The 22,134-nt window shown below is 68.4% G+C and overlaps 1 protein-coding gene across 3 annotated transcripts; it reads left to right on the top strand.

Annotated features, from left to right (window-relative positions):
• The first annotated feature begins 1,330 nt into the window (after positions 1-1,330).
• Positions 1,331-19,733, top strand: SPNS1 (sphingolipid transporter 1 (putative)). 3 transcript variants are annotated; one of them, XM_045012404.1, is made up of 13 exons: positions 1,331-1,416; positions 2,921-3,194; positions 3,465-3,530; positions 3,715-3,851; positions 6,495-6,646; positions 8,304-8,370; positions 11,966-12,108; positions 12,396-12,551; positions 13,523-13,712; positions 14,772-14,837; positions 15,317-15,415; positions 15,514-15,685; positions 18,625-18,859. In XM_045012404.1, exons 1-13 carry the CDS (start codon positions 1,408-1,410, stop codon positions 18,717-18,719), a joined length of 1,626 nt encoding a protein of 541 aa, XP_044868339.1. In that variant the 5' UTR covers positions 1,331-1,407; the 3' UTR covers positions 18,720-18,859. The 3 variants fall into 3 exon arrangements, with proteins under 3 accessions (XP_044868339.1, XP_044868338.1, XP_044868340.1); XM_045012403.1 differs by lacking the exon at positions 15,514-15,685 and having other exon boundaries at positions 18,625-19,733; XM_045012405.1 differs by lacking the exon at positions 15,514-15,685 and having other exon boundaries at positions 1,367-1,471; positions 18,625-19,732.
• The last annotated feature ends 2,401 nt before the right edge of the window (positions 19,734-22,134 follow it).

Genomic DNA, 22,134 nt, shown 5'->3' with positions numbered 1-22,134 from the left:
CCCCCTAGCGCCCCCCTGAGCCCCCCACCCCCAGCACAGCGCCCCCAGCTGAGCCCCCCACCCTGCAGCCCAGGGCCCCCCCAGCGCCTCCCTGGGCCCCCACCCCCAGCACAGCCCCCCCTGCCGAGCCCCCCACCCCCAGCACAGCGCCCCCCCTAGCGCCCCCCACCCCCAGCACAGCGCCCCCTGCCGAGCCCCCCACCCTGCAGCCCAGGGCCCCCCTAGCGCCTCCCTGGGCCCCCACCCCCAGCACAGCGCCCCCTAGCGCCCCCCTGAGCCCCCCAGCACAGCCCCCCTAGCGCCCCACTGGGGCCAGCCCTGAGCGCTGGGGAGACCCTCCCCCACTGAGCCCCCCACCCCCAGCACAGCCCCCCCAGCTGAGCCCCCCCCCCCGCAGCCCCGGTCCCCCCCCGCGCCTCCCTGGGCCCCCACCCCCAGCACAGCCCCCCCAGCTGAGCCCCCCACCCTGCAGCCCAGGGCCCCCCCAGCGCCTCCCTGGGCCCCCACCCCCAGCCCAGCCCCCCCACCCGAGCCCCCCACCCTGCAGCCCAGGCGCCCCCCGAGCGCCTCCCTGGGCCCCCACCCCCAGCACAGCCCCCCCAGCCGAGCCCCCCACCCCCAGCGCCCACCTGAGCCCCCCACCCTGCAGCCCAGGCCCCCCCCTAGCGCCTCCCTGGGCCCCCACCCCCAGCACAGCCCCCCCAGCCGAGCCCCCCACCCCCAGCGCCCCCAGCTGAGCCCCCCACCCTGCAGCCCAGGCCCCCCCCTAGCGCCTCCCTGGGCCCCCACCCCCAGCACAGCCCCCCCTGCCGAGCCCCCCACCCCCAGCACAGCCCCCCCAGCCGAGCCCCCCACCCTGCAGCCCAGGCCCCCCCCTCGCGCCTCCCTGGGCCCCCACCCCAACCACAGCCCCCCCAGCCGAGCCCCCCACCCCCAGCGCCCCCCTGAGCCCCCCACCCCAGCACAGCGCCCCCTGCCGAGCCCCCTCGGGCGGGACGAGCCGTCTCCTGCCGGGCTGCCTGGGCCGGACCCCGCTGGGAGCCGGGCCGGGCGCTAGGGGAACCGGGGCGGAGCCCGGCCCCGAGCAGCAGCTCCCCGGGGTCTGGGCACCGATCCGCCCGGCCCCGGCCCACTGTCCAGCCAGCTCCCGGCGGTTGCCATGGCGCCAGGGGTCTCCGGGGGGGGGTGTCCCGGCGGTTGCCATGGTGACAGCGCCAGGGGTCTCCGGGGGGGGTGTCCCGGCGGTTGCCATGGTGACGCCGCAGGGTGTCTCTGCTGGTTACGGGGGGTCACGCTTCGGTTGCCATGGTTGTCTCCGCTGGGAATCAGCACGGGGGGGGTTCCCCGTTTCCATGGTTACTGCGGCGAGTGGACCGCGGTGACGTTCCGGAAGGGGCGGGACTCGCCATGGGTCAGGTGACTCGCAGGGGGAGTCACATGATCGAAGCAGGGAGCTGCGCGCCCCGCCTCGGTAGCGGGGTCATGGCGGGGGGGAGGTCGGGGGGCGCGGCGGGGTTACGGGGGGTGGGGGGCGCTGCGGGGAGAACTGCGGGGTTGGGGTTACGGGGGGTGGGGGGAGCTGCGGGGAGAACTGGGGGGTTGGGGTTACGGGGGGTGGGGGGGAGCTGCAGGGTCACGGGGGGTGGGGGGAGCTGCGGGGAGAACTGTGGGGTTGGGGTTACGGGGGGTGGGGGGGAGCTGCAGGGTTATGGGGGGTGGGGGGAGCTGCGGGGAGAACTGTGGGGTTGGGGTTACGGGGGGTGGGGGGGAGCTGCAGGGTTATGGGGGGTGGGGGGAGCTGCGGGGAGAACTGCGGGGTTGGGGTTACGGGGGGTGGGGGGAGCTGCAGGGTTATGGGGGGGGGGGGAGCTGCGGGGAGAACTGTGGGGTTGGGGTTACGGGGGGTGGGGGAGCTTCAGGGTTATGGGGTGGGGGGAGTTGTGGGGAGAACTATGGGGTTGGGGTTATGGGGGGTGGGGGGGAGCTGCAGGGTTATGGGGGTGGGGGGAGCTGCGGGGAGAACTGCGGGATTGGGGTTACGGGGGGTGGGGGAGCTGCGGGGAGAACTATGGGGTTGGGGTTACAGGGGGGAGCTGCAGGGTTAGCATTATGGCGGGCAGGGCTCTTGGGGGGATGGGAGGCCATGGGAGCAGGGCTCAGCGGGGGAGGTCATGGGGGGATGGCTATTGCTTGGATGGAGATCATGGGATCTGGGGTCATGGGGGTGGGTTTATGTGAGGATGGGAGGTCATGGGGGCGGGGCTATTGGGGGGATGGGAGTTCATGGTGGCAGGGTTATGTGGGGATGGGAGGTCATGGGGTGGGGCTATTGGGGGTTGGGTAGGTGATAGGGGTGGGGCTATTGGAGGGGATGGGAGGTCGTGGGGGCGGGGCTATTAGAGGTTGGGTAGGTGATAGGCAGGGTTATGTGGGGATGGGAGGTCATGGGGTGGGGCTATTGGGGGTTGGATAGGTGATAGGGGTGGGGCTATTGGAGGGGATGGGAGGTCGTGGGGCGGGGCTATTGGAGGGGATGGGAGGCTGTGGGGGTGGGGCTATTGGGGGATGGGAGGTCGTGGGGGCGGGGCTATTAGAGGTTGGGTAGGTGATGGGCAGGGTTATGTGGGGATGGGAGGTCATGGGGTGGGGCTATTGGGGGTTGGATAGATGATAGGGGTGGGGCTATTGGAGGGGATGGGAGGTCGTGGGGCGGGGCTATTGGAGGGGATGGGAGGCCGTGGGGGTGGGGCTATTGGGGGATGGGAGGTCGTGGGGGCGGGGCTATTAGAGGTTGGGTAGGTGATGGGCAGGGTTATGTGGGGATGGGGGGTCATGGGGCAGGACTGTTGGGGAGGTCGTGACTGGCAGGGGGAGCCGTAGTGCTGGGGTAACTAACCCCCCCCCCCTCCACCCTCTGCAGGCCCCGCTCCGGAGCCAGGCTCCCCGTGAGGCAGCTGCACAACCCCCGGCCATGGCGACCCGGCACGGCCCCCACCCTGACGCCGCCCCATTCCTGAGCCAGGCGGACGAGACGGAGGAGGAGGCGGTGGAGGGGGGGTCGCGTGCGGGCGGGGGGCAGCCGGAAGTGGGGGTGCAGACCGTCACCGGGATCTCGTACCCCCGCTCAGTGATGATCGTCGCCGTTCTCTGCTACATCAACCTGCTCAACTACATGGACCGCTTCACCGTGGCCGGTGAGGGCTGTGTGTGTGGGGGGGGGGTGGCCCTGTGTGTGCGTGGGAGGGTTGTGGGGGGGATGGAATGGGAGCTGTGGGGGGTCGGGGCTGCATGATGGAGAGGATTGTGTGAGCAGTGGGGGTTTGGGGCCAGCAGAGGTTGGGGGGACTGCATGGGAGGTGGAGATCTACTGTGGGAGGTGGGCTAGAGCTTGGCAGAGGTGGGGGACTGCAGGGTCCATGGGGGGCTCTCCCCACTCTCTAACACCCCCCCCCCCGGTTCCCCAGGCATCCTGCCCGACATTGAGTCGTTCTTTCGCATTGGAGACAGCAGCTCCGGGCTCCTCCAGACAGGTATGGGGGCAGGGGGAGGGAGGGGGATCCCATAGCGATGGGGGAAGGGACGCACCGTGTATATGGGGTGACACCCTCTGGGGCTTGGGGTGGCGTATTCTCCGGTGGGGGGGGGGTTGATGGGGGAGGGGCTGTGCGCAGTGCAGTGCCCCAGTTCTAACAACCCCCCCCTTCCTCCCCGCAGTGTTCATCAGCAGCTACATGGTGCTGGCCCCGATCTTCGGGTACCTGGGCGACCGCTACCACCGCAAGCGCCTGCTTTGTTTGGGCATCGCCTTCTGGTCGGCCGTCACGCTGGGCTCCAGCTTCATCCCCCAGGAGGTACCGGCTGGCAGGCCGCGCGCAGGTGGGGCGGGGCGCGCAGGCCGAGTGCAGTGTGGAGAGGAGGGGCTGGAGCGGTGCAGGGGGTACTCCTGGGCGAATTCTGTGCCATTGCGCAATGCGGAATTTTTACTCCTGGGCGAATTCTGCACCAAAAAAATTAAAATTCTGCAAGAAAAATTTAAATTTTTGTGCACAATATCTTAAAATTCTGCATATTGTATTTGTCAAAATAACAATATATTCACGCCAGTTTTAATTATTTTTTGTCATTTATTTAAAATACTCTCAGCAAGTACATCTGAAACTATACAGACAACAAAAAAGACTCAGGGAACCTCTGCTGACAAGTAGATTCCTTACTAGGCATCTGAACCCCGTAATAATTCCTGTGAACTGCCATAGGGAGCCGTGTTTCCCGCCCCCCTCGGAAGCAGGGCAAAGGCTGGGGGGAGTCGGGGGGACGGAGGAGCTGAGGGAGAGGGAAGGAGCCTGGCTGAGAACTTGGAGGGTTGTTGGATGTGGGTGGGAAAAGTCTGGAACAGGTTTTGGGGGGGACGGGGAGGGATTGTTAGGGAGCTTCCCCTGTGCAGACCCTGGCTGATCCCAGCCCCCCATTCAGTCAGGCACATCTGCCCTGTCCCTGACACCCCCATGTGTCCTTGCAGCCCCTGGCCACATGTGTCCCTCCAGCCCCACTCAGACACCCCCTCCCCGAGCCCCATGTGGTTCTGCACCCCCTTCCCCTGTCCCTTGTGTGTGTCTGTGCCCCTACCCAGCCCCATGTCTCTGTGCCCCCACCCAGCCCCCACCTGTCCCTTGTGTGTCCCTGTACCCACTTCCCCTGTCCCTATGTGTCTCTGTGCCTCCTCAGCCACACTCTGCCCCATGTGTCCCCACCCAGCCACTCCCCTGTCCCCATGTCTCTGTGCCCCTCCCCCAGCCCCCACCTGTCCCCATGTGTCCCTGTACCCACTTCCCCTGTCCCTATGTGTCTCTGTGCCCCCACCCAGCCCCCACCCTGTCCCCATGTGTCCCTGTACCCACTTCCCCTGTCCCTATGTGTCTCTGTGCCTCCTCAGCCACACTCTGCCCCATGTGTTCCTGTACCCCCTCTCCCATTCCCATGTGTCCCAGCGCCTCCACTCCCAGTCAGCCCCTGCCCCAGTCTGTCCTCCCTCACTAGCTCTTATGAGCCCCTGTCTGACCCCCCAGCACCCCACGCTGTCTGTCTCGCCATAGCCCCTGTCTCCTGACCTGGGCCTCTGCACAGAAGGCAGGCTCTTTCTCTTCCCTTGCTGGCCGGGAGCTGCTGCTGTGTTCTATCACCGCAGCGCCCCCTGATGGGTCAAACGGAACTGCAGAAGTTGTTGTCTGCAGGGAGCGACTGTTGTTCTTGTGCCACAGCACCCTCTGGAGGGCAAAAGGTGCAACTGCAGCAATATTTCAGCAGAAGCTTTTTTTCTGCTCAAAAAATTAAAAATATGCATGGCTTATTAATTATGCGCACGTGCAGTAGTGCTGGGATAACTAGCAGAGAATTCCCCCAGGAGTCAATTTTGCAGAAATTAACATGTGCGCAGAATTTCCTTTCCCCCACAGAAATGGGCTGCAGGGCTGCTGGCTGCCACCAGTGCTGCTGGACCCACAGAGCCCAGCTTGCACAGAGAGGACACTGCTGGGGGAAGGGGAGGGAGCTGGGGGGCTCCTGGCAGCTGCAGTTCCCAGCCTGCCTTGGGGGAAGGAAACGGTGGTGTGCAGGAAACTCCATGCAAGCCTGGGACCGAACATCAGGCTGTTTCTCCCTCTGGGGCAGAGCGGGGCGAGTGTCTGGGCAAGGGGGGACTGTGGCTGATTTCTCGGGGGGAGGAGGGCAGGTGCCTGGGCAAGGGGGGCCACGGCTGGGCTTGGGAGGGGGGTGCTGGTATCTGGGCCGGGGGACCCTGCGGTAGGGCTTTGCGGGGAGGTGTTGTGGGTGTCTGGCCCCCTGGCTGGGCTCTGGGAGGGGGAAGGGGGCAGAGAAACAGGAACTGGGTTGTCAGAGGGGTTTCTTTAGCTCTCTACTCCTGGGGGGATTTGTGTGTGTGTCTGTGTTGTTTCAGACGTACTTGCTGACAGGTACATTGAAATAAATTACCAAAATAATTGAAAGTGGCGTGATTATGTAGTGTTGTTTTGACAAATAAAATCTGCAGAATTTTAAAAGATTGTGCGCAGAATTTGTAATGTTTTGATGCAGAATTCCCCCAGGACTAAGGGGGTGCAGCGGGGCTGGGGGATGTGCGTGCAGGGCAGGTGCGGGGTGGAGGGGGTGAGAGCTGGAGCGGTGCAGAGGGACTGGGGGCTGGGTGTGGGGGGAGCTGAGCCTGCAGGGCGTGGGGCGCAGGCTGCACCCCATGGTGCTCGGGGTGAGGCGGTGCAAACGGGGTTGTCCCCACTGAGTATCCCTCGCTCCCCTGTACTGGGTTCCCCCATCTCCAGGCTCCTCAGCATGATGGGGAGTTTACGGTCGTGGGGGTGGCCGGGCCAGGCCTGTGGGGAGCCGGGGGGTGAGCTCCCCGTTCCCGGGCGTCTCAGCCCCTCGGCAGGCCGGGGTACATTGCCGTCTCTGAGCCGTCTCTCCCCCTCCCTCCCCCCCCACAGCAGTTCTGGCTGCTGCTGGTGACGCGGGGGCTGGTGGGGGTGGGGGAGGCCAGCTACTCCACCATCGCCCCCACCATCATCGCCGACCTGTTCGTTAGCGACCAGCGCAGCCGCATGCTGGCCTTCTTCTACTTCGCCATCCCCGTCGGCAGGTGAGGGGCGCTGGGGGGCACAGGGCAGGCCGGGCAGGGGGTGGGAGCCCCAGTTCTCCCCTCCCCTCCCCCCCAGCAGGCGGGGGGTCAGTGTAAGGAGTGTTGAGGGACAGGTGGGGGGCTGGGTAAGGGGTGTTGGGGTCAGAGCGGGCAGTGCGGAGGAGTCGGTGGAAGCAGTGAGGGTGGGATGGGAGCCTGGGGCAGTGGGGGTGGGAGCCTGGAGGTGGGGGTGTGGGTGTTGGGGTGGGGGGCAGGTTTCGGGGCAGTTCGGGTAAGGGCCGGGTGGTGGGGGGCAGTGGGGGTAAGGGCCGGGTGGTGGGGTGTTGGGGGGCAGTTCGGGTAAGGGCCGGGTGTTGGGGGGAAGTGGGGCCTAAGGGCCGGGTTGTGGGGTGGTGGCGGGCAGTGGGGGTGGGAGCCTGGAGGTGGGAGTGTGGGTGTTGGGGTGGGGGGCTGGTTTTGGGGCAGTGGGGGTAAGGGCCGGGTGGTGGGGGGCCGTTCGGGTAAGGGCCGGGTGGTGGGGTGTTGGGGGGCAGGGTGGGTGGGAGCCTGGAGGTGGAGGTGTGGGTGTTGGGGTGGGGGGCAGGTTTTGGGGCAGTGGGGGTAAGGGCCGGGTGGTGGGGTGTTGGGGGGCAGTGGGGGTGGGAGCCTGGAGGTGGGGGTGTGGGTGTTGGGGTGGGGGGCAGGTTTTGGGGCAGTGGGGGTAAGGGCCGGGTGGTGGGGTGGTGGGGGGCAGTTCGGGTAAGGGCCGGGTGGTGGGGTGTTGGCGGGCAGTTCGGGTAAGGGCCGGGTGGTGGGGGACGGTGGGGGGTGGGTGGTGGGGGGCGGTGGGGGTAAGGGCCGGGTGGTGGGGCGTTGGGGGGCAGTTCGGGTAAGGGCCAGGTGGTGGGGCGTTGGGGGCAGTTCGGGTAAGGGCCGGGTGGTGGGGGGCTGTGGGGGTACGGGGCGGGGGGGGGGGGGTTGGGGGGGAGTTCGGGTAAGGGCTGCGGGTACGGGCGCTGTGGGGGGTGGGGGGCAGTGGGGGTAAGGGCCGGGTGGTGGGGGGTTGGGGGGCTGTTCGGGTAAGGGCCGGGTGGTGGGGCGTTGGGGGCAGTTCGGGTAAGGGCCGGGTGGTGTGGGGCAGTGGGGGTAAGGGCCGGGTGGTGGGGTGTTGGGGGGGAGTTCGGGTAAGGGCTGGGTGGTGGGGGGCGGGGGGGGGTGGGGGGCAGTGGGGGTAAGGGCCGGGTGGTGGGGTGTTGGGGGGGAGTTCGGGTAAGGGCTGGGTGTTGGGGGGGGGTGGGGGGCAGTGGGGGTAAGGGCCGGGTGGTGGGGTGTTGGGGGGCAGTTCGGGTAAGGGCCGGGTGGTGGGGGGCAGTGGGGGTGGGTGGTGGGGTCAGAGCGGGCAGTGCGGAGGAGTCGGTGGAAGCAGTGAGGATGGGATGGGAGCCTGGGGCAGTGGGGGTGGGAGCCTGGAGGTGGGGGTGTGGGTGTTGGGGTGGGAGGCAGGTTTCGGGGCAGTTCGGGTAAGGGCCGGGTGGTGGGGGGCAGTGGGGGTAAGGGCCGGGTGTTGGGGGGCAGTTCGGGTAAGAGCCGGGTGGTGGGGTGGGGTGTTGGGGGGCAGTGGGGCTGTGGGTGTTGGGGGGCAGTGGGTACCGGCTCTAACCGCCCCCTTCCCCCGCAGCGGGCTGGGCTACATCGTGGGCTCGAAGGTGAAGGACTTGGCTGAGGACTGGCACTGGGCCCTGCGGGTGAGTCTGGGGGGCTGGGCCGGGGGGGGGGTGTCACGGGGGCCGGCTCAGGGCTCTGGAGCCCCCGAGTGACGTGCTGATGGGACCCTCTTGTTCTGTGACGCCCCTCGGGGAACATTATCAGTAGGGGGAGCGTCCTGGGTCTGACCTCGGCGCGTCCAGCCCCCCATTCAGCCCATGAGCTCCCCGCAGCGAGTCCCCCTGGACGGGGCCCTGGGGCAGCCGGAGGGGGCCCCCCCCCTCCGCAGCCAGCCGGGTCTCCCCCCCCCCCCCCCCCCGCAGCCAGCCGGGACTCCCAGCCAGCGTGTGACCAGACGGGTTATCAGCCCTCGGGAGCCCAGCTCAGGACAGGGCTCGTTAGCACAGACATCGGGGACTTCCAGCTAAGCCCATCTTGGGGGGACCCCGAGTCCTGGACTCTCCCCTCTGGGTCCCAGACAGGAGCTGCCTGGTTATGGCTGCCTGGCTCCAGACCCCCTGTGCCCACCCCCCCCATTTGTCTCTTTCCCAGGCCAGCAGGTCACCTGGTCGACACCTCCCACCCCCGGCTGGTCCTTGCAGAAGATGGGCCAGGCGCCAGTGTCGGCTGTTCTCTGTCCCAGGCAGCCAGTCGCCGTCACACCTGCCCACTAGGGGGCGCTGCAATGATCACACACCCTCATCCCACCGCCAGACACTTGAGTGACACACAGGGGAAACTGAGGCACACGCAGTCTTCAGAGAAAACAGGAAGAACAATCCCACTTTGTCCCAGTCCCAGTTAGTTGTCAGGAGCACAGCGTAGAACAGACTTTGTTAGGAGAGAAAGCAGGAACTTTCAGCAAGGTCCATCTTGGTGGAGCCAGGGTTCTCCCCTCCGACCCTCCGTCACACCCAGAGCTGCCCTTCCTTGTCCTTTGTCGTCTTTCCCTGGCAAACCTTTGTTCTCCATCCCAAGGGTGCTCCCCACACCCCCGCCATCAGTTGCTAAGTTACAAAGTGTCTGATCATTGTCTGGGCCCAGACAGCTGCTGGGTGACAGTCACACCTGGTCTTAGGCAGCGGTTCTCAACCTTTCCAGAGTCCTGTGCCCCTTTCAGGGGTCTCTGCAAAGATCAAACCCTCTTGCCCCACCACAGAATGAATTGTGCAATACACAGGGGAAACCAAGGCGCACAGAACATTCATACAAAATATTAAGAAAATCCCCCACTTTCGAGACCGAACTGGGCAGGGTCACTTCAGCCGGTGACCTGGGGAAGTTCAGGGCCCCTCTCCAGGACAAAGCATCGGCTGTGACATTTGCACTCCCCTTCACGTGGACCACGTCCATCTCATAGTCCTGCAGGAGCAGGCTCCACCTCAGGAGCTTGGCGTTGGCTCCTTTCAGCTGGTGCAGCCAGGTCAGGGCGATTGGTCAGTGTCCACAGTGAAGCGCTGCCCAAATAGGTCCGACTGCAGCTTTTTAAGAGTCCACCCCAGGCCAGGCACTGCTTCTCTATGGCCACATAGAGAGTCCTGCTCAGGTACCTGACGGGGGGTCTCTCCCCCTTAGCTTCAGCACCGCGCCCAGCACTGCGTCTGGGGCATCTGTGAACACCATAAAGGGCTCGTCAAAGTCTGGGGTTCCCAGCACTGGGCCCCTGACCAGAGCCTCCTCCAGCGCCCGGAGAGCCTCCTGGCACTGCTCAGTCCAGACCAGCGTGTCTGGCTTCCCCTTCTCGCAGAGCTCTGTGCTGGGAACTGGCGGGGAGATAAAGTGGGGCACAGACCTCCGGCAGTGCCCCCCCCCCATCCCAGTAAAGGCCTGGGGCCATTTCATAGACCCATAGAAGATCAGGGTTGGAAGGGACCTCAGGAGGTATCTAGTCCAACCCCCTGCTCAAAGCAGGACCAACCCCAACTAAATCATCCCAGCCAGGGCTTTGTCACGCTGGGCCTTGCAAACCTCTAAGGAAGGAGATTTGACCCCCTCCCTAGGTAACCCATTCCAGTGCTTCACCACCCTCCTAGTGAAAAAGTTTTTCCTAATGTCCAACCTAAACCTCCCCCACTGCAACTTGAGAGCATTACTCCTTGTTCTGTCATCTGCTACCACTGAGACCAGCCGAGCTCCATCCTCTTTGGAACCCCCTTTCAGGTAGTTGAAAGCAGCTATCAAATCCCCCCTCACTCTTCTCTTCTGCAGACTAAACAATCCCAGTTCCCTCAGCCTCTCCTCGTAAGTCATGTGCCCCAGACCCCTGATCATTTTTGTTGCCCTCCGCTGGACTCTCTCCAATTTGTCCACATCCCTTCTGTAGTGGGGGGCCCAAAGCTGGATGCAATACTCCAGGTGTGGCCTCACCAGTGCTGAGTAGAGGGGAATAATCACCTCTTAACCTGGTTCTCAGTCTGGGGAGCGGCCAGTCTCTGATCGCCCCCACCGTGGCTGGCTCTGGCTTTAGGCAGGCGCTCCCCACTTTGTGGCCCAGGTATGACACCTCCGCCATCCCCACCTGGCACGTCCCAGCTTTTACGGTCAGTCCTGCCTCCTGGAGACGACCCAGCCCCCTCTTCACCTGGGACACCCGGTCCTCCCAGGTCTGGCCTAACGACACAGATACTATCCACCCCCTCAGTAACTGATCCCCTGACGCCAATGCCTCCTTGAGGCCAAAAGGCAGGACCAGGAGCTCTCAGAGCCCCAGGGGGTGATAAAGGCAGATTTCAGCCTGGTCTCTGAATCCAAAGGCACTGTATTCATGCAAAACCTCAAGAAGAAACCTCCCACTTTCTCACACGCGGCACCTCGCTGATCTCTGCTGGGCAGAGAGGGGAGCCGGCTCCTGTCTCAGGGAAGAGACCCACCAGGGGATCGTCCCCCTTCTCCCACTGGCCACACACGGCGAGGACCAGCCTCTCCCTGTCACAGTTCGGCTCCATCATGTTGACCTGGTCCCCTTGGTGGCTGTGAGCCCGGCTGGGCAGTTCCACCACGTCGTTCTCCTCATTCAGCTGCTGGATGACCGCGAAGGGTCTGTCCCAGGGCTTAGTGCAGCTTCCGGGACGAGACCCCTCACCTGGGCCTGGTGCCATAGGCTGAGCGGTCGTACCAGAGCTTCTGCCTACCTGGGGCCCTGGCTAGGCTCTCCCTGGCCGGTCCCATGAGCCCTGTGAGCTTTTCCCGGAAGGTCAGTACATGCTCCAGCCCTGGTTCTCCATCGGGGGAGCCTTCCCCTCCCATCTGTTCCTCCCCAAGCCAGGGGTCCCCTCACTCCCCTCCCATACAGCAGCTGCGAAGGGGAGAACCCCGTGGGTTCCTGGGGCACTTCCCTGTATGCAGACAGCAGGTGGGGTAAACCCGTGTCCCGGTCCTGCAGATGCTGGCCCAGGAATGTCTTCAGCATCATCTTCAGGGTCCCACTGAACCTCTCCACCAGCCCCCGAAGGGAATCTTTCCCTCAGCCCTGCGCCCAGCAAGGCCCTTCAGCTTGTCTATGGAGGGATCCTTCTGCAGCTCCGTCTGAAATTCAGCTGCAACACCTGGGGGAAACCGAGGCGCACACAATATTCATACCAAACATTAAGAAAATCCCCCACTTGGTGACACGGGGTCACCCTCTCTGCCCCCCAGGTGACACCGGCGCTGGGTGTGGTGGCGGTGGTGCTGCTGGTCACGGTGCTGCAGGAGCCGCCGCGGGGGGCCGTGGAGCGTCACTCCGACTCCCCCCTGCGCTACACCTCCTGGGCCGCTGACATCAGGGCCCTGAGCCGCAAGTGAGTGGGGCGGCGCGAGAATGGTGGGTGCTCAGCAGGGGCCAGGGATGGGAGGAGCAGGAAGTGGGGCTGGGAGGAGCAGGGTATAGGGCTGGGAGGGGTGAGAGGCACTGGAGGTCAATATGCAGCTGTGAGGAGCGGGGACTGATCTGGGGATTGGCAGGGGACTGGGAGGAGTGGGGTGGGGCTGGGAGGAGCGGGACTGTGGGTCAGCGGAGGGGCTGGGGGGAGCAGGAGGGGATCAGTGCTCGGGGGGGGCTCTCACTTCCCCCCCCTCCCCCCGGCAGCCGCAGCTTCGTGCTGTCGTCGCTGGGCTTCACGGCGGTGGCGTTCGTGACGGGGTCGCTGGCGCTGTGGGCCCCGGCGTTCCTGTACCGCTCCTGCCTGGCCACGGGGCAGTGCCGGCCCTGCCCCGACGGGGACACCTGCAGCTCCCAGCAGAGGTGAGTGCCCCTGGGGGGCCCGGCCCTGAACTCTGACCCCCCCCCGGTGCCGGGGCCGTTCCCTCCCCAGGGACCCCTGAACTCTGACCCCCCGGTGCCGGGGCCGTTCCCTCCCCAGGGACCCCTGAACTCTGACCCCCCCCCAGTGCCGGGGCCGTTCCCTCCCCAGGGACCCCTGAACTCTGACCCCCCCCAGTGCCGGGGCCGTTCCCTCCCCAGGGACCCCTGAACTCTGACCCCCCCCAGAGCCGGGGCCGTTCCCTCCCCAGGGACCCCTGAACTCTGACCCCCCCAGTGCCGGGGCCGTTCCCTCCCCAGGGACCTCTGAACTCTGACCCCCCGGTGCTGGGGCCATTCTCTCCCCGGTGACCTCTGAACTCTGACCTCCTGGAATTGGGGCCATTCTCTCCCCCAATGACCCCGAACTCTGACACCTTCCCCCCGCTATGTCGGGGCCATTCCCTCCCCAGGGACCTCTGAACTGACACACAGGGCCAGGGCCGTTCCCTCCCCAGTGACCCCAGAACTGTGACCCCCAATGCTGGGGGCAGTTCCCTCCCCAGTGACCCCTGAACACTGACCCACAATGCTGGGGTCAGTTCCCTCCCCAGTGACCCCTGAACTCTAACCCCTGGTGTCGGGACCGTTCCCTCCCTGGTGACCCCCGAACTCTGACCCCCGGTGCTGGTGCCGTTCCCTCCCCAGTGACCCCTGAACTGACACCCGGTGCTGGTGCCGTTCCCTCCCCAGTGACCCCTGAACTGACACCCGGTGCCGGGGCCGTTCTCTCCCCCAATGACCCCAACTCTGACACCCTGCCCCAATGTCGGGGTTGTTCTTGCCGGTGACCCCTGAACTCTGACCCCCCCCACTATGTCAGGTCCGTTCTCTCCCCCGTGACCCCTGAACTCTGCCCCCCCAGTGTCAGAGCCGTTCTCTCCCCGTGACCTCTGACCCCCCTGTCTTCACAGCCTGATCTTCGGGCTCATCACCTGTGTGACGGGTTTCCTGGGCGTGGGGGCGGGCGTGGAGATCTCCAAGCGCCTCCGCCGAACCAACCCCCGGGCCGACCCCCTGGTCTGCGCCGCCGGCCTGCTGGGCTCCGCGCCCTTCCTCTTCCTGGCGCTGGTGTGTGCGCAGGGCAGCAGCGCCGCCACCTACGTGAGTCCCGGGGGGGGGCAGGGCAGCAGCGCCGCCACCTACGTGAGTCCCGGGGGGGGGCAGGGCAGCAGCGCCGCCACCTACGTGAGTCCTGGGGGGGGCTGGGAGGGGGCAGGGCAGCAGCGTCGCCACCTACGTGAGTCCCGGGGGGGCTGGGCTGGGGGGCTGGGCAGCAGCGTCGCCACCTACGTGAGTCCCGGGAGGGCTGGGCAGCAGCGTCGCCACCTACGTGAGTCCCGGAGGGGAGGGGGGGCGGCGGTGCCTGGAGCCAGGGCATGCTCGGGACCGAGGGTAGCAGGGCCGGCGGGTGCTCGGGGCCGGGGGGAGCAGGGCCGGGGGGTGCTCAGGACCGAGAGGAGCAGGGCCGGGGGGTGCTCGGGACCGAGGGGAGCAGGGCCGGGGGGTGCTCGGGACCGAGGGCAGCAGGGCCGGGGGGTGCTCGGGGCCGAGGGGAGCCGGGCCGGGGGGTGCTCGGGGCCGAGGGGAGCCGGGCCGGGGGGTGCTCGGGGCCGAGGGGAGCCGGGCCGGGGGGTGCTCGGGACCGGGGGGTGCCGGGCGGGCGGGGGCGGGGGGCCGGGGGGCGCCGGGCCGGGGGGTGCTCGGGACCGAGGGCAGCCGGGCCGGGGGGTGCTCGGGACCGAGGGGAGCCGGGCCGGGGGGTGCTCGGGACCGGGGGGAGCAGGGCCGGGGGGTGCTCGGGGCCAGGGGGTGCTCGGGACCGAGGGGAGCAGGGCCGGGGGGAGCAGGGCCGGGAGTGCTCGGGGCCGGGGGGTGCTCGCGGCCGGGGGGAGCAGGGCCGGGGGTGCTCGGGGCCGAGGGGAGCCGGGCCGGGGGGTGCTCGGGGCCGAGGGGAGCCGGGCCGGGGGGTGCTCGGGACCGAGGGGAGCCGGGCCGGGGGGTGCTCGGGACCGAGGGGAGCCGGGCCGGGGGGTGCTCGGGACCGGGGGGAGCCGGGCCGGGGGTGGACACTCCACACACGCGTGTGCCGGGTGCCCAGCGTTGGCAGGGGAGGGGCAGGGGGGGTCCTTAGCCTCAGTAACCGGCTCCCTCCCCCTGCAGGTGTTTATCTTCATTGGGGAGACGCTGCTGTCCCTGAACTGGGCCATCGTGGCGGACATCCTGCTGGTGAGTCCGTCCTGCGGCCGCGTGTCCGGAGCCACGGGGCCAGCGCCGCCCCCCTCCCCCGGGAGTGACCCGCCCCCCCGGCCCCTAGCCGGCCCCTGGGAGCAACCATCCCCCCCCCAGCCCCTAGCTGGCCCCTGGGAGCGACCATCCCCCCCCCCGGCCCCTAGCCGGCCCCTGGGAGCGACCATCCCCCCCCCCCGGCCCCTAGCCGGCCCCTGGGAGCGACCCCCCAGCCCACCCCACCCCACCCCGGCCCATAGCCGGCCCCTGGGAGCGACCATCCCCCCCCCAGCCCCTAGCCGGCCTCTGGGAGCGACCCCCCACCCCGTCAACCAGCCCGTGGGAGCGACCTGGGGCGGCAGGGACAGACGGACGGACGGACACAGAGCAGGGGCAGGGGCAGACAGACACACAGCAGGTTGGATGGGGGGCAGGGTCCCCCACCCCGCCTGTGCTGACCCGGCCCCTCTCGCCCGCAGTACGTCGTGGTCCCCACACGCCGCTCCACGGCCGAGTCCTTCCAGATCGTCATGTCCCACCTGCTGGGTGACGCCGGCAGCCCCTACCTCATCGGCGTGGTGAGTGCGCGGCAGCGGCACTGCTGGGGGGAAGCTCGCAGCGCCGGGGGGGTGCTGGGGATTGTGGGATGGCTCCGCTCACCCTCTCTGCCCCCCAGATCAGTGACAGGATCCAGCGGGGCCGCCCCGCATCCTACCTGCTGGAGTTCCACAGCCTGCAGTACGCCCTGATGCTGAGCGCCTTCGCCGGGGTGCTGGGGGGCGGCTTCTTCCTCGCCACCGCGCTCTTCATCCAGGGCGACCGCAAGCGGGCCGAGCTCAGCACCCAGGGTAGGTTCCCCATCCCCCAGCGCCCCCCAGACCCCTAACCCCATCGCCTCCCACAGCCCCCCCAAACCTGTCACCTCCCGCCGCTCCCCCCAGCCCCCACACCTGCGCTCTTCATCCAGGGCGACCGCAAGCGGGCCGAGCTCAGCACCCAGGGTACGTTCCCCAGCGCCCCCCAGACCCATAACCCATTGTCAACGAAGTCCCCGGGCGCTGCTCTGGAGCTGCTCCCCACCAAGCCAGGCAGGACTCTGGGAGCCTCCTCTCCCTCGGAGCAGCCTGTCTGCAGGGCAAGCAGCTCCCCCGGCTTCACCTCCTGGGTCTCTCCTTGGAGCATTCAGCCTCCTCTGCCCCTCTGTGCGCTTCCCCCAGCGAGTCCACCCAGCGGGGTCCTGGGGGGGCCACAGTGTCCTGCCCCCCCACTGCGCAGTCAGACGTGACTCTCGGCCAGCCAGTGACAGAGGTTTATTCGATGACAGGAACAGGGTCTAACACAGAGCTTGTAGGTGCAGAGAACCGGACCCCTCGGCCGGGTCCATTCTGGGGGGCAGTGAGCCAGACCCCCACGTCTGCCCTCACTCCTCGTCCCCAGCCAGCCCCAGACTGACCCCCTCCAGCCCTCCCTCTGCTCAGCTCCTTCCCCGGGCCAGGAGGTCACCTGATCCCTTTGTCTCCAACACCTTCAGCCGGCACCTTTGCAGAGGGGGGGCCCAGGCCGTCAGTTGCTAGGAGACAGAGTGTCAGGCATTTCAGTGCGCTGGCCCTTTGCTCTGTTAGATATTTAAGAACTGCCTAGGGGAAACTGAGGCACCAACACAGTATTCAGAGAAAACATTAAGAACATTCCTAGTTCGTCACACCCGTCATCTCCCACTCCCCCCTAACCCTGTCACCTCCTGCTGCCCCCTAACCCTGTCACCTCCCGCCGTGCCTCCCGGCCCCCACACCCGCCCTCTTCATCCAGGGTGACCGCAAGCAGGCTGAGCTCAGCACCCAGGGTATGTGCCCCGACCTCCAGCGCCCCCTGACCCCTAACCGCATCACCTCCCGCTACCCCCCAACCCCGTCGCCTCCCACAGCCCCCCAACCCCGTCACCTCCCGCTACCCCCCAACCCCGTCGCCTCCCACAGCCCCCCAACCCCGTCGCCTCCCACAGCCCCCCAACCCCGTCGCCTCCCACAGCCCCCCAACCCCGTCACCTCCTGCTGCCCCCTAACCCTGTCACCTCCTGCTGCTCCCCCCGGCCCCCACACCCACCCTCTTCATCCAGGGTGACCGCAAGCAGGCTGAGCTCAGCACCCAGGGTATGTGCCCCGACCGCCCGCGCCCCCTGACCCCAAACCGCATCACCTCCCGCTACCCCCCAACCCCGTCGCCTCCCACAGCCCCCCAACCCCGTCGCCTCCCACAGCCCCCCAACCCCGTCGCCTCCCACAGCCCCCCAACCCCGTCGCCTCCCACAGCCCCCCAACCCCGTCACCTCCCGCCGTGCCTCCCGGCCCCCACATCCAGGGTGACCGCAAGTGGGCCGCGCTCAGCACCCAGGGTACGTCCCCCAGCACCCCGCAGACCCCTAACCCGTCACCTCCCGCCGCTCCCCACCAGCCCCCACACCCGCCCTCTTCATTCAGGGCGACCGCAAGCGGGCCGAGCTGAGCACCCAGGGTACGTCCCCCCGACCCCCAGCGCCCCCGACCCCTAACCCCGTCTCCTCCTGCTGCACCCCCAGCTCCCCACGCTGTCGCCAAGCTAAGCGCCCAGGGTACATACAGGCCCACAGCGCCCCCCCACTGCCCCATAATCTTAGTCATCAAGATTCCCCTCCCCGTGGCACCTGCAGCTCTGTGCCCAGGCTGCAGCCCCGGTGCCCCCACATTGAGCCCTGCCCCACTGCCCACCGTGTCAGCCCCCCCGACTCTCCCCCTCCCCATGCCAGGCCTGCCCCATTGCCCGGCCTGCCCCATTGCCCACCCTGTCAGCCCCCCCGACTCTCCCCCTCCCCACGCCAGGCCTGCCCCATTGCCTGGCCTGCCCCACTGCCCACCGTGTCAGCCCCCCCCGACACTCCCCCTTCCCCACGCCAGGCCTACCCCACTACCCAGCCTGCCCCACTGCCCACCCTGTCAGCCCCCCCGACTCTCCCCCTCCCCGCGCCAGGCCTGCCCCATTGCCTGGCCTGCCTCACTGCCCACCGTGTCAGCCCCCCCGACACTCCCCCTTCCCCACGCCAGGCCTGCCCCACTACCCAGCCTGCCCCACTGCCCACCCTGTCAGCCCCCCCGACTCTCCCCCTCCCCGCGCCAGGCCTGCCCCATTGCCCACCCTGTCAGCCCCCCCGACTCTCCCCCTCCCCCCGCCAGTCCTGCCCCAGTGCCCGGCCTGCCCCAGTGCCCACCATGTCAGCCCCCCCGACTCTCCCCCTCCCCACGCCAGGCCTGCCCCACTACCCAGCCTGCCCCACTGCCCACCCTGTCAGCCCCCCCGACTCTCCCGCTCTCCGCGCCAGGCCTGCCCCACTGCCCACCGTGTCAGCCCCCCTGACTCTCCCCCTCCCCGCGCCAGGCCTGCCCCACTGCCCACCGTGTCAGCCCCCCCGACTCTCCCCCTCCCCCCGCCAGGCCTGCCCCATTGCCTGGCCTGCCCCATTGGCCACCGTGTCAGCCCCCCCGACACTCCCCCTTCCCCTTCCCCACTGCCAGGCCTGCCCCATTGCCCACCGTGTCAGCCCCCCTGACTCTCCCCCTCCCCGCGCCAGGCCTGCCCCACTGCCCACCGTGTCAGCCCCCCCGACACTCCCCCTTCCCCCGCCAGGCCTGCCCCACTGCCCACCGTGTCAGCCCCCCCGACACTCCCCCTTCCCCACGCCAGGCCTGCCCCACTGCCCAGCCTGCCCCATTGCCCACCGTGTCAGCCCCCCCGACTCTCCCCCTCCCCCCACCAGGTCTACTGCCGGAGGAGGCCGAGCCGGAGGACCGGATTGTGGTGCCGAAGCGTGGCCGATCCACCAAAGTGCCCGTCTCCAGCGTCCTCATCTGAGAGCCACCCCCACCCCCGGTGCTGGGGCCGGGCGCCGCCAGCCGGGCAGAGACTCTCGCTGCCCCCCACGGGCAGGACTCGGGGCAGGCCGAACTGTGCCAGTTTGGGGGCTGGTATTGTATGTGAGCGTGGAGCTCCCCGTGAAGGAAACGGGGTCAGGGACATGGATGGGGCACCCTGGGCTGGGACAAGCCAGGGACCCCCAACTTAACACCCCAGTCCCTGGCGCAGGGAGGGGCTTAGGGACTGAGGGGGGGGCTCACAGCCTGCCCCCCCAAGGTCATACAGGTTCCCATTGCATTGTAGGGGGCTGGGGTCCTGCCCCCCTCCAGCCGCCATGTTTTCACCCCATTAAACTCTTTGTTAGGTCTCTTGCTGCTGCTCTCTGTCCCGGGGGGCAGGATTCCTGGCCGTGCTGCCGGGCTCTGCCCCCCCCTGGGAGGGCACTTGCTCCGCACTCCGCCCCCCCACCCCCCGAGTGTGAGCTCTGCTCCTCGGTGAGCACAAGAGCGTGAGCCCTCGTGCCCCTGTGGGGGAGGCCCCCTCCGAACCTCGCACACCTGCCGCTCGCTCAGCGCTACGACTTCCTGCCGGGAGCTCATTGCCCGCCGCAGCTTCCTGCCGGGGGGAGAGCGCGAGCAGTGCGGCGTGGGTGGCAGCGCCGGAGGAGCCAGCGCCGGACGCGCCACGGCCCAGGTAGGTGCCGGCCCCCCCGCCCGGCTGCAGCCACAGGAAGCCGGACGTGGCGTCTGTCCCCCGGGGCCGGCCAGATGCACGGACGCTTCCCCCCGCCCCCAGCTGCCAGCGTCAGCCTGCCATCTGGGTGACCCTGCCGTGCGCTGGATTCGGGGCCGGGGCCCTCTTGGGGGCCGGGCGAGGGCTCTGGACTTGGGGGGTCTCCAGCCCATCCAGACTCTGCTTGGCCCCCTGCCTGTGAAATGCCCCCCTTCTCCTGCTGGGGAGTGGGAGTGGGGGGCTGCTCAGCTCCCCCCAAATCTCCAGTGCCTAGCCCAGACCCACGGCGCTGGTCCCCGGGCCACTCCCGGAGACGGGGGGCTGTGGCCCCCAGCCGGGGCTCCTGCCTGTGACCCCTGCAGGGACGGAGGTGGGGCCGAGGCTCAGTGGGGGCCTTGGGCGCGGGCCGGAGATGGGGCCTGGACCAGGCATCTCCCCTCCGGGGCCCACTGGGGGTTCCACGGATGGGGCCACAAAGGGGTCGGGCTGCCCGGAGCAGGTGTCGCCGTGGGGCACGGTGGGGCTGGGCGCCGGGGGGCAGCGTCTCCAGGGTGTGCCTCGCCCCCGATACCATCTCGGCTTTTCCTGTTTTGCTGCCTCGAGCGCGAGCTCCATCCGCGGGGCGTTGGCGCGGGGACAGCGCCCCCCTCGGGCGGGGACGGGCAGCGCGAGCGTGTGGCCAGGGCCCACGCGGAGCCGGCTGGTCACTCAACGGCGCCGTGGGGCTGGGGGCCCTCAGCCCCGACCCGCCGTTAGCCCTGGGCTCCCCCCCAGCTCTCTGGTGCCCCTCAACCCCGACCCACGGCCCCTGTCAGTCCTCGGTCCCCCCACTGCCCCCGACCCACAGCCCCCGCTAGCCCTGAGCTCCCCCCCACCTCTCTGGTGCCCCTCAACCCCGACCCACGGCCCCTGTCAGTCCTCGGTCCCCCCACTGCCCCCGACCCACAGCCCCTGCTAGCCCTGAGCTCCCCCCCAGCTCTCCGGTGCCCCTCAACCCCGACCCACGGCCCCTGTCAGTCCTCGGTCCCCCCACTGCCCCCGACCCACAGCCCCCGCTAGCCCTGTGCTCCCCCCCAGCTCTCTGGTGCCCCTCAACGCCGACCCACTGCCCCTGTCAGTCCTCGGTCCCCCCACTGCCCCCCCCCTCTCTGGTGCCCCTCAACCCCGACCCACAGCCCCCACTAGCCCTGGGCTCCCCCTCACCTCTCTGGTGCCCCTCAACTCGGACCCACGGCCCCCGTCAGTCCTGGGCTCCCCCCACCTCTCTACTGCCCCTCAACTCCGACCCACAGCCCCTGTCAGTCCTCAGTCCCCCCACTACCCCCCACCTCTCTGGTGCCCCTCAACCCCGACCCACAGCCCCCATCAGTCCTGGGCTCCCCCCCACTGCCCCCCACCTCTCTGGTGCCCCTCAACCCCGACCCACAGCCCCTGTCAGTCCTGGGTTCCCCCCCCCACTCCTGCTGGTGCCCTTCAATCCTGACCTTGATGGGGGTCCCCCCATCTTGTTCTCCAGCTCCCCCCCCCCCCAGTTCCTCTCGAGTGAGTTCCCAAGCGCTGCCGGTTTCCGCCCCTAACCGACCCGGTGGTTTGTGGTCACCCCTTGGCCACGCTCCAGGGCTCACGCTGCCCCGGCAGGGCCTGTTTGCAGGAGCGGCGCTGGCAGGGGCTGCCTTGCAGGGGGGCTGGGGGTCGGCGCGTCCAGCCCTGTGCGGGGCTGTGCCCCTCTGACGCATGGGGACTGGGACCGGTGCAGGATGGGTGTCGTGACTGGGAGCCAGGACTCCTGGGTTCTCTCCGGGCTCTGGGAGGGGAGTGGGGACTGGTGGTTAGAGTAGGGGGGGGACTGGGATCCAGGACTCCTGGGTTCTCTCCGGGCTCTGGGAGGGGAGTGGGGACTGGTGGTTAGAGTAGGGGGGGACTGGGATCCAGGACTCCTGGGTTCTCTCCCGGCGCTGGGAGGGCAGTGGGGGCTGGTGGGTTAGAGCAGGGGGGCCGGGAGCCAGGACTCCTGGGTTCTCTCCCGGTGCTGGGAGGGGAGTGGGGGCTGGTGGGTTAGAGCAGGGGGGCCGGGAGCCAGGACTCCTGGGTTCTCTCCCCGGCGCTGGGAGGGGAGTGGGGGCTGGTGGGTTAGAGCAGGGGGGCTGGGAGCCAGGACTCCTGGGTTCTCTCTGGGTTCTGGGAGGGGAGTGGGGGCTGGTGGGTTAGAGCAGGGGGGCCGGGAGCCAGGACTCCTGGGTTCTCTCCCGGCGCTGGGAGGGGAGTGGGGCTGCTGGGGCTCCTGGGTTCTCTTTGTGTGGCCTGGGGCTGGTCCCTGCCCCCGGCGAAGCATCAGTTTCCTTTCTCACCCTTTGTGTGTTGGGGCTGCGAGCTCAGTGGGGCTGGGACTGGCTCTTCCTGTGTGTCTGGGCAGTGGGGGAGGAGCCACTGGGCAGAGCCCAGGGAGTTTGGGTAGGTCCTACCATAACAAGGGACGATAAGAGGTGTGACCCCGGCTGCGTGGGGATGGTGCAGGCACCCAGCATGCTGGGGCAGCGGGAGCCTGGCACGCCCCGGGGTCTCTGGCGCAGGGCCCTGGCCTGTGTGCGAGCTGGGCCCTGCTGCGGCTGCTTTGCCGGGAGCTCGGTGCAGGCCCAGCCGAGGCTCCCCGGGGGCGGCAGCTGCAGCGAGAGCCGCGCGC

This window comes from Mauremys mutica, chromosome 4, assembly GCF_020497125.1.
Source record: "Mauremys mutica isolate MM-2020 ecotype Southern chromosome 4, ASM2049712v1, whole genome shotgun sequence".
Lineage (NCBI taxonomy): Eukaryota > Metazoa > Chordata > Testudines > Geoemydidae > Mauremys > Mauremys mutica.
The sequence above is the reverse complement of the archived record's forward strand: the minus strand, read 5'-3'. Positions and strand labels throughout refer to the sequence as shown.